The sequence below is a fragment of the Cervus canadensis genome, chromosome 25 (genome assembly GCF_019320065.1).
Source record: "Cervus canadensis isolate Bull #8, Minnesota chromosome 25, ASM1932006v1, whole genome shotgun sequence".
In the NCBI taxonomy this organism is placed as follows: domain Eukaryota; kingdom Metazoa; phylum Chordata; class Mammalia; order Artiodactyla; family Cervidae; genus Cervus; species Cervus canadensis.
In genome coordinates, this window is record NC_057410.1 from 42,661,100 (window position 1) to 42,673,837 (window position 12,738).

Sequence of the window (12,738 nt, forward strand, 5' to 3'; positions counted from 1 at the left end):
TTTTGGCAAAGATGGGTTGTCATCAATTTTTTTATTAGACACTTTCATGTAGGAAAGCTGAGAAGAAACTCTTAAAAAATAAAGCTCTCCTTTCTCATGCCTTTTAGAAAAATTATATAAAATGATATTCAGATAGTTTAGAAATACATGTACATGTATTTGTTATTAAAAACTGATTATAGAAAGGCCACCAAAAAGACCAAGAAACATCCTTTAAGCAAGAGAACATACAAAAATGGAATGCACAGAGGAATACAAACAGGATAGAATAAATGATCATTCCCGAGTAACCCTGAGTAAATAAGAACTTTACAGCTGTTTCCTAAGAGAAAGGAAAGAGAGTTATGAAGTGCCTTTGAAAGCGCACTCCTGGAATAACCAGGACTATGCATCCTGGTAAATACAGATGGGGGTAAGTGGGAAGGAAGTCAACATCTTCCGGGCAGCCTGAGCCTGACCACTCCAGGAACAAGCTGGATGTGCCTCAGAGTTTACTTTCTTTCCTTTGCAAATGATAAGTCAACGTAACACGTTAATGAATTTTAAAATGCGAGGGAGCAGACAGAGTTCACCCTTAAAGGATGTATATGTCTATGAAGACATGCATTCTATAGGTCTAGTGGAGAGGGCACTAAGCTGGAAAACTCTACAATTAACTGAGCTAGGATGTACTATTACCCTTGTGCTGTGTATCATGTTCCCACGTAAGCCTGGGGAATACTTAGCTCACAAGACTGACTGTAAAACATGAGCAAGCACGGGGGCAGCTGAAGAGCAGCGCACAGACGCGGGGGCAGTGTTATGATTAACGCTCTGTCCTCTTCCGGGCCCCTAAGGAGCCACTGTTTTGATCTGTACTACAGTCAAGAGCTTGGGCTCCAGAGTCAGAGATTCAAAGCTCACTGTTCACCACTTAACAGTGATCTTGTGTGTATTGTGAGGTAACAGTCGCCACCTCAGAGGCCATGTATGCGGCACTTTAATTGATAAAGCAAACTTTGAACTGAACTTCGGTAAGCACTGTATGAAACCAAGCTTTCATTTTCATGATCTAAAATTAATCACCTAAAACAGTAACAAGAGTTGACATGTACCGAACACTTACTATGTGACATTGTTTTAAGCATTTTACATCTTTCACTCATTTAATCCTCACAAAAACTCTGTGAGAAAGGTATTATTATTACTCTTAGTTTTATGATTGTTATTACTTGTATTTTACAGATAAAGAAATTAAGCTGTGGAGAAATCATGATGTGTCCCCAGCTCACTAAGCCAGTAACTGATGAAAGACAGGATGCAAACCAGCTATCAGAGACTACAGCCTGCATGCTTACAGTATGCTCGAGGGTCTTTAAAAAGTCAGTTTTGTCAGTTTCTAGGTAGCTACAATCAATATTTTTTAAACTGTGCTCAGTCACATCCAACTCTTTGCAGCCCCATGGACTATAGTCTGCCAGGTTCCTCTGTCCTGAGAATTTTCCAGTCAAGAATACTGGATTGGGTTGTCAATTCCTCCTCCAGGGGATCTTCCCAACTCAGGGATCGAACCTGCGTCTCTTGTGCCTCCTGCATTGGCAGGCGGATTCTTTACCACTAGTGCCACCTGGGAAGCCCCTAACTTTTTAAAGAAAAATCCACACAAAGTTCTTAGCATTGTGTCTGACCCAAAGGAAGCACTCAGTAAACGATACTTGTTACTACTATTATATTTAAAAATTAAAATTGACATATTAATACTCTCTGAAAAGAAGCTAAAAAGAAATCTCTAAAATTTAGGTCCAGTAAGAAAATTTTGTGATAAATTAAAAGGAACTCTTTAAAAAAACATTTAAAATATTTAAATATTTCATAAATCATAAGGTAGAGGATAAAGCAATTACATAGAATACATTAACATCTGTTTATATATAAAAACTCATTTGGTTGTTGCAACTAATGACTAATGAAGTCAATAAAAAAAAAGTTAAAAAACAACCAAATACAATGTGTGCTCTGAACTACAGTTAAAGAATAAATTGAATGCTACACCTTGTTTATCTTTGCTTGAACTAAGCCCATAAAAGCTTGAAAGTCAGCAACAACATTCTTCAAAAATATTTATAGACTGTTTAATATAATACGAAGAAATGAGACCCTAGCATAAGAATATAATGTAGAAGTTTCCCTAAAAGCTTAATTTTCTTTTCCTGAGAGTTCAATTCTGTTTTATAATAAAGTAAACTTACAGAAAATGTGTAAGTTTGAATATGAAGAAGAGACAAGAAGAGGGGGTATTTATTAAAATCCATCAGGTTTTAGGTTCACCAGCAGGTCAAGTATGAAGAGCACTTTGAGAAAATCTATCACTTTCATCAGCTGGATTAAACACTCTCACTTACCCCTTGGCCAACTGCAACCCGCTCCAGAGCCTTTAAGGAGAAAAAAATAAGACAAAGATAGTTGATATGTTTAGTCTTATCTTATAAGACTTATAAACACATTATATGAGGGCTTGTAAAAGTGACATTTAAAGAGATTAATTAACCAATAATGTAACAGTTTATACACTTAGAAGTGTTAATATCATGAAGGAATGTTAACTGGTACACTTGTATAATTTAGGGCTGCTATATGCATCTGTGTCATGTACACAAACACATACACACTGCCACTGTATACACCCTTTGAATTTAGAAGGAATTAGAAAACAGGAAAGACATAAAAAGACATATTCTTGGCTCTCTTTTATTGTAGCTAAAACAAATAAATCCAATGCTATTATAATACATATATAATAAACAATTTATATGTTACTTTTAAATTTATTGTCTTCCAATTTTTAAAAAACATATTATTTTATCTTTTATTAAATAAAAGTATATTGACAAGTTATGGGTGAAATCTTAGCTTACAAAAGTACATGTTTTTGATCTGCATGGTCTACAAATTCAAATCAAATTCATATATGATCAAGTCACTTTAAGAGAAAGTAATACATATTTTTACAATTTTCTATGTAGTTGGTTTTACATTTATATTTAAATATAAAATGTTTTTATAAAACATTTCCTAATACTTCCAATAAATATTCATACTACAATATACATGAAAGATTTGTGATAATTTAAATATAGAATAGAGCCTTCTGAAACTTTCAGTTTTTTTAGAAACATACATTTCCACACTTACATTGTTTTATAACTGAATCGCATAATATTTTAACTAAAATTTTATTTTTAAAGCTTTAATTAGAAAATATTTCAAACATAAAGTAGTCAAATGTAACAGATTTGCATACACTTCCTAATTAAAAATATTCATATTTGCTTCAGATGCCTATGTCTTCTTAAATATTACTTTTTAGATATAGCTGAATCATGTCCTTTTAAAGCTGAAAGAAAATTTACAGATTATCCAAAGTGCAGTTTTTGCAGATGCACATGGTCACTGACAGTGAAAGGAACTTGCCACAAGTTGCACAGTTAGTTAGCGGGTGAGTAGGAACTAAAAACTTGTTTTCCAAATCCCAATTTACTTTTCATGATCTCATGTCATGAAGATTTAGTGGGAAAATGAGCTCATGTTATGAAAGTTTGCTTCACAGAAATTGTTTGAAGGAAAAAATGGAACTTTTCCATTGACTTCAAGGATACCTTCCCTGAACATCAAGAGCAAGAGTGTTATGAATACAGAAGATAATTATTAAATAATAAGCTTTTTATTTTATATTGAAGTATAGACAATTCCCTGGTAGCTAAGATGGTAAAGAATCTGCCTGCATTGCAGGAGACCTGGGTTTGACCCCTGGATCAGGAACATTCCCTGGAGAAGGGAATGGCAACCCATTCCAGTATTCTTCCTTGGAGAATTTCATGGACAGTGGGAGCCTGTTGGGCTATAGTCCTTGGGATCGAAAAGAGTTAGTCAGATATGAGCGACTAATATTATAACCAATTAACAATGTTGTGATAGACAAGTTTTTAATAACATATTATTTGGTGTCAATACAAATATCATATAACACAGGGCTACTTTTGGTATGTGTTGTTGATGAGTTTACTTTAGAAAACCAAATGTTAACTTTTGACTACATGATAAAGGATGAACAGGTAGGTGATAAATAGTTTCTTACAAATATTAATAATTTTTCTTGGCCAATAAATATAGATGGTGAAGAGAATATACTAAGTGTTCATTTCATACTAATAAAATATTTTGAAATTTTATCAGGTTAAAAGTATGCTGATAAGATTGCACTAATATAATTCATTTTTTCCCCCTGGTTAGTACCCTTAACAGTCCATCTGAAAGTGTTACCAGAAAGATATCTCTATCTTTGTCTCACTCTCTCAATCCCTTAAGCTCTGAATATTTGTAAAAAAGGTCAGTTATGAAGAAAAAGGCAATGAAACAAGAAACACCAAAAAAATGTTCCTTAGACTTTCTAAGATTAGTCAACAAAAGAAATCCATGTGAGCAAAGACAAGGATAGAGCTAGAAGGAGAGGGGCATTCTATAAGAAGCTGATATTAGTCAGGCAAAGTGGTTGATAAATTCTTTAGTTTGGAATTTACTTTTCAAAAACCCTTCTTTACAGTTTGTTGAATATTTACTTTATAGCAAACAGTTTTGTTTTGTGAATATACTATATTCTTTTATCTTTCTAAGGGATATTAATGGCTATTATATATTATTTTGGATAGTATCTCTTTTTATTTTGAATCGTTTTCTCCAAGTTGCTTTTTTCCTATTTGTTTATCTGATCTCTATTCTTTCCTGTTAGACTTTCTTAGACAGCTAATGATTCTTGGCTGTCTGCTGATAATTAAAATGTGGGTATCATAAACTTGAGGACCATTAATTGCAGACCTCACCACAAAGGTCCTATTTTATTGTGAAATTTCTTTTTTTTTTAAATTGTGAAATTTCTAATGCCAGTATCTTCAGACTTTTCTCTTAGGCTAGTCAGATTCCCTACAAAAAGACTATTTCAATTTCTTCTTGCTTAGAGGAATCAGCAAACTAAAATGGACAGGATTCAGCAAATTTAATTCAGATGACCATTATATCTACTACTGTAGGCAAGAATTCCATAGAAGAAATGGAGTAGCCATCATTATCAACAAAAGAGTCTGAAATACAGTACTTGGTTACAATCTCAAAAATGACAGAATGATCTTGGTTCGTCTCCAAGGCAAGCCATTCAATACCACAGTAATCCAAGTCTATGTCCCGACCACAGATGCCAAAAGAGCTGATCCGTTCTATGAAGACCTAGAAGACCTCCTAGAACTAACACCTAAAAAAGATGTTCTATTCATCATCGGGGATTAGAATGCAAAAGTAGGAAGTCAAGCTATACCTTGAATAACAGGCAAGTTTGACCTTGGAGAACAAAATGAATTAGGGCAAAGGTTAACTGAATTCTGCCAAGAGAATGCACTAGTCATAGCAAATACCTTCAACAACACAAGAGATTACACAAGGACATCACCAAATGGTCAATACTGAAATCAAACTGATCACATTCTTCATAGCTGAAGATGGAGAAGCTGTATACAGTCAGCAAAAACAAGACCTGCAGCTGACTGTGGCTCAGATCATCAACTTCTCATAGCAAAATTCAGGCTTAAACTAAATAAAACCAGGAAAAACACTAGGCCAGCCAGGTATGACTAAAATCAAATACCATGTGAATTTGCAGTAGAGATAATGAATAGATTCAAGAGACCAAATCTAGTTAACACTATGCTTGAAGAACTATGGACAGAGGTCTGTAATATTGTATAGGAGGCAGCAGACAAAACCATCCCAAAGAAAAAGAAAAGCAAGAAGGCAAAGTGGCTATCTGAGGAGGGTTTACAAACAGCTGAAGAACGAAGACAAGTGGAAAGCAAGGGAGAGAGGGAAAGGCACATCCATTAAACAGAGAGTTTCAAAAAATAGCCAGAAGAAACAAGAAGGTCCTTTTCAATAAACGATGCTTAATAATAGAAGAAAACAACAAACAGGGAAAGACTAGAGATCTCTTCAGGAAAACTGGAAACATCATGGGAGTATTCAACCCAAAGATGGACACAATAAGGGATAAAAATGGTAGAGACCTAGTAGATGGTGAAGAGGTCAAGAAGAGATGTAAAGAATATATGGAAGAACTGTATAAAAAAGATCTTAATGAACCGGATTACTATAATGGTGTGATTAATCATCCAGAGTCAGACATTCTGGAGAGTGAAGTCAAGTGGGCCTTAAGAAGCACTGCTATTAATAAAGCTAGTGAATGCGATGAAATTCCAGCAGAACTATTTAAATCCCAAAAGGATGATTCCAACAAGGTTTTGCATTCATTATGTCAACAACTCTGGAAGACCCAGCAGTGGCCACAGGACTGGAAAACAGTCAATCCTAATTCCAATCACTGCAGATGGTGACTGCAGCCATGAAGTTACAAGACACATGCTCCTTGAAAGAAAAACTATGACAAACCTAGACAGCATATTAAAAAGCAGAGACATTATTTTGCTAACAAAGGTCGGATACTGAAAGCTATGGTTTTTTCAGTAGTCACATATGGATGTGAGAGTTGGACTATAAAGAAAGCTGAGCACCAAAGAATTAATGTTTTTGAACTGTGGTGTTGGAGAAGACTCTTGAGAGTCTCTTGGACTGTAAGGAGATCAAACCAGTCAATCCTAAAAGAAATCAGTCCTGAATATTCATTGGAAGGACTGATGTTGAAGCTGAAGCTCCAATACTTTGGTCACCTGATATGAAGAACTGACTCACTGGAAAAGACCCTGATGCTGAGAAAGATTGAAGACAGGGGAAGAAGGGGATGACAGAGGATGAGATGGTTGGATGGCATCATCAACTTGATGGACATGAGTCTGAGCAAGTTCCGGGAATTGGTGATGGACAGGGAAGCCTGGCATGCTGCAATCCACAGGGTCGCAGAATCAGACACAACTGAGCGACTGAACTGAACTGAACTGAATCCTAATCCCCAAGAAGGGTAGTACTAAAGAATGTGCTAACCACTGGACAATTGCACTCATCTCCCATGCTAGTAAGGTCATGCTTAAAATCTTGCATGCTAGGCTTCAGAATTATGCGAACCAAGAACTTCCAGATGTTCAAGCTGGGTTTAGAAAAGGAAAAGAAACTAGAAATCAAATTGCCAACATTCGCTGGATTATAGAAAAAGCAAGGGAATTTCAGAAAAACTTCTATCTTTGATTCATGGGCTACGCTATAGCCTTTGACTGTAGATCATGACAAATTATGGAAAGCTCTTAGAGAGATGGGAATACCAGAGCACTTTACCTGAATTCTGAGAAACCTGCATGCAGGTCAAGGGGCAACAGTTAGAATCCTGTATGGAAAAACTGACGGGTTCAAGATAGAGAAAGGAGTATGATGGGGCTGTCTGCTGTCACCCTGTTTGTTTAACCAATGTGCTGAGCAATCTTGAGCAATGCCGAGCTGGATGAGTTACAAGCCAGACTTCAAGATAGGCGAGAGAAACATCAACAACCTCAGATATGCGGATGATACCACTTTAATGGCAGAAAATGAAGAGGAACTAACAAGCCTCTTGAGGGTGAAGGATGAGAGTGAAAGAGCTGGCTTAAGACTAAATATTAAAAAAACTAAGATCATGGCATCTGGCCTCATTACTACATGGCAAATAGAAGGGGAAAAGGTGGAAGTAATGACAGATTTCCTCTTCTTGGGCTCCAAAATCACTGCAGATGGAGACTGCAGTCATGAAATCAGAAGACAATTGCTTCTTGGCAGGAAAGCAATGACAAATCTAGACAGTGTGTTGAAAAGCAGAGATATCACTCTGCTGGAAAAGGTCCATAGAGTCAAGGCTATGATCTTCCCAGTGGTCACATACGGTTGTGAGAGCTGGACTGTAAAGAAGGCAGAATGCCAAAGAATTGAAGCCTTTGAACTGTGATGCTGGAGAAGACTCTTAAGAGTCCCTTTGACAGGAAAGAGATCAAACTAGTCAATCTTAAGGGAGATCAACCCTGAGTATACCCTGGAAGGACTGATGCTGAAGCTCCAGTATTTTGGTCATCTGATGTGAACAGACAACCCATTGGAAAAGTCCCTGAAGCTGGGAAAGATTGAGAGCAGGAGAAGAGGGTGTCAGAGGATGAGATGGCTGGATGGCATCACTGATGCAATGAACATGAACTTGGGCAAACTCCGGGGGATGGTGAGGGACAGGAAGGCCGGGCTTGCGCAGTCCATTGTGTCACAAAGAGTTGGACACGACTGCACAACTGAAAAACAACAAGAAGTCAGATTCCCTACAAAAGGCTACTTCAATTTCTTCTTGCTTAGAGGGTATAAGCTGCCAACCTTCTGGGAATCAAGTCATTCTAAAAATGAGCTGCCATTCTGACAAGACCCTAAATGACTATTATCTATAAATATAATGAAAGAACAAGGCAAATTCCCAGAAAAATGTTTTAAGAGGATTTATCAAAGGAAATCATTATTTTAGCAAAAATAGATTTCTAAGTGAACGCTCAGATACATGACCTAGAACACTGCAGCACTATTTCTTTACATTGCTGTGTTACTGGCAATATAAAATTATCAAAATAATGACCGCATAATAGTTCATTTACCTTGGGGTTGCACATTAGAAACATTATTGTAGAAACTATATTTTACATTTGTGATGGCAAAATCCATTTACACCATTTAACTGGCATTTGGTCCTTTTTAGACCAATATAACACCAACAAACAGAGAAGACTGTGGGCCAAAGTGCTCTAGATCTAAGGATAAGAGCCAACTCAGACATTTTAAACACAGATTTCACTTAACTAGATAGGTACTTCCTATCCCAGACAGTTTAATAATATTTTTCCCATTTTATGAAATCTTAGGAGTCCAAATGATCTGCTACAAACATACACACACACACACCCACCCACCCCACAGAGCTGTGGATAAAGCACTAAAGTAATTCTGTGTTTAAGAACTGGTTGTTGGTACATTTTATATGATAATTAAAGTAATTACATGTAAGAAATTAAGTACCATAATGCAGAATTAAAGTATAACTATAAATTGTGACCACACTGCATGCAGAGTGAATAATGTTGTAAGGGCAAGCCATTTCTTCCCCCTCATAATTTGCAGTGCATAAAAGCTTTAATAAAGATGCTCTGCAAAATTTGGCATTTAACAGAGCCAAAGAAATAAATTCAGCAACATCTGGATAAAGCTCTTAGTTGAGAAAGAAAAAATCCTACCAAGCAGGCTGACATTCTGGCATTACGGCCACAGCACCATCTCTCTTCCTTCAAATAGTGGCACATTGGAAATCCCCACCTTTCTTGGGTATATTCTGCAGATGGAAGAAAAATATGAATTATTTAAATAAAATTCTTCCTCTTTTAGTTAAAATAAATAATCTGTTGAGTGCGCAAATCAGTCATTTGAAAGTCAAACAGTAGTTAAACATGGAAGTGGTAATGTTTAACAGCTCATTCCAGTATGTTAATTGAAAACATATTAATGTTATGAAAATGGCATTTTCTCAACAACAGCTGTTTTGTAGTCAAGCTCCAGGTCTGATACCAACCAATTTACCAAAATGATTTCTCAAAGATTTAGCAAAAGCAATTTAAAATGGAAATACTCCTCATGTTCAGTGTAACTACAGAAGATAAGCAATGAAATACTGGGCATTTCCTGCTGACCCAACTTTCTAATAAAATGATGTATTAAATGTGACATTTGGCAACTTATCCTAGAACAATATTAATTTATTCCCAACAATGTTGAAGCATCAATATTTTTTCCCCAGCCACAATGTTCACTTTCCAGAACAGCTGTATGCACTCTTCTTTTTTCCATTATATTAATAGGATGTTACATTTTCAACTGTGATTCAGTTTGGCTCAACTGCATTTATGGTTTAAGTAACAACAACAAAAAAGTCAGCATTCACTAACTACTTAATCACATATATCCGCTGTTGACTCACTTATAGAGTTATATATGTAACTTGCTGATGTTAAAACCCCTTATGAACAACTATTAATTACACAGCGTTTCTGACAAGGAAAAAAAATCTATTTTAAATTAAGGCCTGGAAAATAAGAACTCAAGTTTATCAAAACAGTGGTAATGAAAAGAAAATTGAGATACATATGAATTTTCTCTTAGGTTAAAAAGTAAAATAAAACTAGAAAATAAGAAAATGGTTTAAAGCGAAGTATTACTGAGGCTGTTGCTGCCATTTAGTCACTAAGTGTGTCTGACTCTTCTGCAACCCTGGTGACCCCCCAGGCTCCTCTGTCCATGGGATTTCCCAGGCAAGAAGACTGGAGTGGGTTGTCATTTCCTCCTCAGGGGATCTTCCCAAACCAGGGACTGAACCCATGTCTCCTGCATTGGCAAATGGATTCTTTACCTCTGAGCTACCAGTGAAGCAATACTGTTGAAGTAGATTCCACCAAATAAATTTCTGTGTTATGAAATATCAGATGGTTTTCAATTAAAATAGAGAAAATTTAAGTTTCATATAGACATGAGCTTGTGACAGTGATTTCCTTCTTTCTTTTCATTAAGATTTATAATTGACCATATTTGATAATCAGATGGAAGATGGAAGATATATTCCTTGCCCCAGGAATATAAATAAAAATAATGCTAGTATTTATACAACACAATATCATTAAGCACTGTTATAAGTACTTTAAATGTATTAATTACCTTTAAATGCTAGGAGCTGTCAGTATATTAACCAGTCCCCACAGCAATTCTATGAAACAGGTATACTATGCTTCTCATGTTTCAGATAGAGAAACTAGGCACAGGGACTTTAAGAGAATTGCCTAAGTCGCAAATCTAGCACAGGACAGACCTGGAATTTAAACCAGCAGTCTGACTCCAGAGGCCTTGCTCTTAACCATCAGGCTATATAAACAACTTCACATACAGTTGCCCAGGACTCAGGGAGCCCTTGACGCCTATCCAAGTCCAAGGGACCCTACTTTACTTCCTCTGTCAATTGCCAAGATGGCTTGAAAGAGAGGTTTGAGTTTTACTGAAGGCTTTACGATTTAACCAAAACATGATTATTGCTAAATGAAATGGTTACTGTAAGTAGTTTAATTATGTTTCTGACAGCTGAAGAAAGAAATAGCTAAACTTTATAAAGAGTAAGGGGCCGAAGAAATGGGGTTTTGCTCTTTTATTGAGAGTGTTTAGGGAAGTCCTAACCAATAAAACCGTTTTTTCCCTTCCCGCATCTGCTCTCTTCTTCTTCCTTATAAAGTAACCGAGCATTCAATCTTTAGCTGGCTATTCAGCTGTTCAGAGTAAAGACTATAATTCCCAGACTCCCATACAGCCACTAGGATAGCTAGAGATTAAGTTTTGGCTAACAGGATGTGGGCAGAAGAGATGTGTGCAAATGCTCAAAAAGGGGAGGGGTACGCTCTGCCCTCCCCTCCCCTCCCCACTTTATGCTCATGTTGGCAAGCAGGTGATGGAGCAACAAGACAAGGATTCTGGGTTCTTGGAAGGCTTTTTGGTACAGGGCTCCTTTGTGTGTGTCCGGGTGTTAGTCCGACTCTGCAACCCCATGGACTGTGGCCTGACAGTCTCCTCTGTCCACGGAGTTCTCCAGGCAGGAATACTGGAGCGGGTAGCCATTCTCTTCTCCAGGGGATCTTTTCAACCCAGGGATCAAACCCGAGTCTCCTGCATCACAGACAGATTCTTTACCATCTGAGGGCATCTGTGTGGATGCCCACAGAGCTCCTTAATTGTCCACCTTGGGACTGAAATAGAAACATCCATCTGTTTTGTTGAAGTGACTGCTATTTTGGGTTTGAACTTATCTAGCATCTAAATCCCATGGACGGAGGAGCCTGGTAGGCTGCAGTCCATGGGGTCCAACAGAGTCGGACACGACTGATAGACTTCACTTTCACTTTTCACTTTCATGCACTGGAGAAGGAAATGGCAACCCACTCCAGTGTTCTTGCCTGGAGAATCCCAGGGATGGGGGAGCCTCGTAGGCTGCTGTCTAGGGGGTCACACAGAGTCAGACACGACTGAAGTGACTTAGCAGCAGCAGCAGCATCTAAATCTTTATCTTAATTCAGTGTTTCCCAAACTTTTTTTTGTAGCTCAGCACTCAGAGAATATGGTGGATTTTGTAAGTCACAGTGGAATAAACAGATGATGACAACTGTGTTGAGCCAAAACCCATGGGATGAAGGAAGCAATATCACAGGAACGCCCATGTAGCATCCATGACACACTAGTTGAATCCATCTGTTCTAATTAATACAGGAGTCTTCTTTGAGAATGTGTATTTGAGCAGAGACTTACATGAGGAGACAAGTCATGAAAATATTTGTTGGGAAGACTTAATGAAAAGCAAACAAACAGAGCTCCAACAAGACATAGTTAATTTCCAAAAATGTAATACCAGAATATTATACAATTTAAAAATTATTAACTAGTAATTTTTCAATTTCTAACACTCCAACCAAATACCTATAAAACAAACTTGTAAGAATGGAAAAGAGAAGATGAAAGTCAGCTTGCTACAAAACAGAAGAAGAATTCCACTTAAGAAACAAGCAATGGATTTGTAATGAAAAGTATAATTAGTGTACCGTCTCTGCTCTGCAATTTGCCTTATGCTGCCAGGAAAAAAGCATGTCTACTTGCCTGAAAATAGGTAGACATTTCCTCCACCAATAATAA

At 37.0% G+C, this 12,738-nt stretch overlaps 1 protein-coding gene and 1 long non-coding RNA gene across 5 annotated transcripts in view; one reads left to right on the forward strand and one right to left on the reverse strand.

The window, feature by feature from the left end:
- The window catches only part of METTL25 (methyltransferase like 25), a 305,346-nt gene that overhangs the window by 235,970 nt on the left and 56,638 nt on the right, over positions 1–12,738 (reverse strand). For all 4 annotated transcript variants that reach the window (XM_043447081.1, XM_043447080.1, XM_043447079.1 and 1 more), the window contains exons 6-7: positions 9,261–9,355; positions 2,382–2,411 (exon numbers count right to left, since the gene is read on the reverse strand). In XM_043447081.1, the coding sequence (XP_043303016.1) occupies positions 2,382–2,411; positions 9,261–9,355 (125 nt within the window). The remainder of the gene's footprint in view (positions 1–2,381; positions 2,412–9,260; positions 9,356–12,738) is intronic.
- The window catches only part of LOC122427532, a 79,742-nt gene that overhangs the window by 44,761 nt on the left and 22,243 nt on the right, over positions 1–12,738 (forward strand). The gene's annotated exons all lie outside the window — the stretch shown is intronic.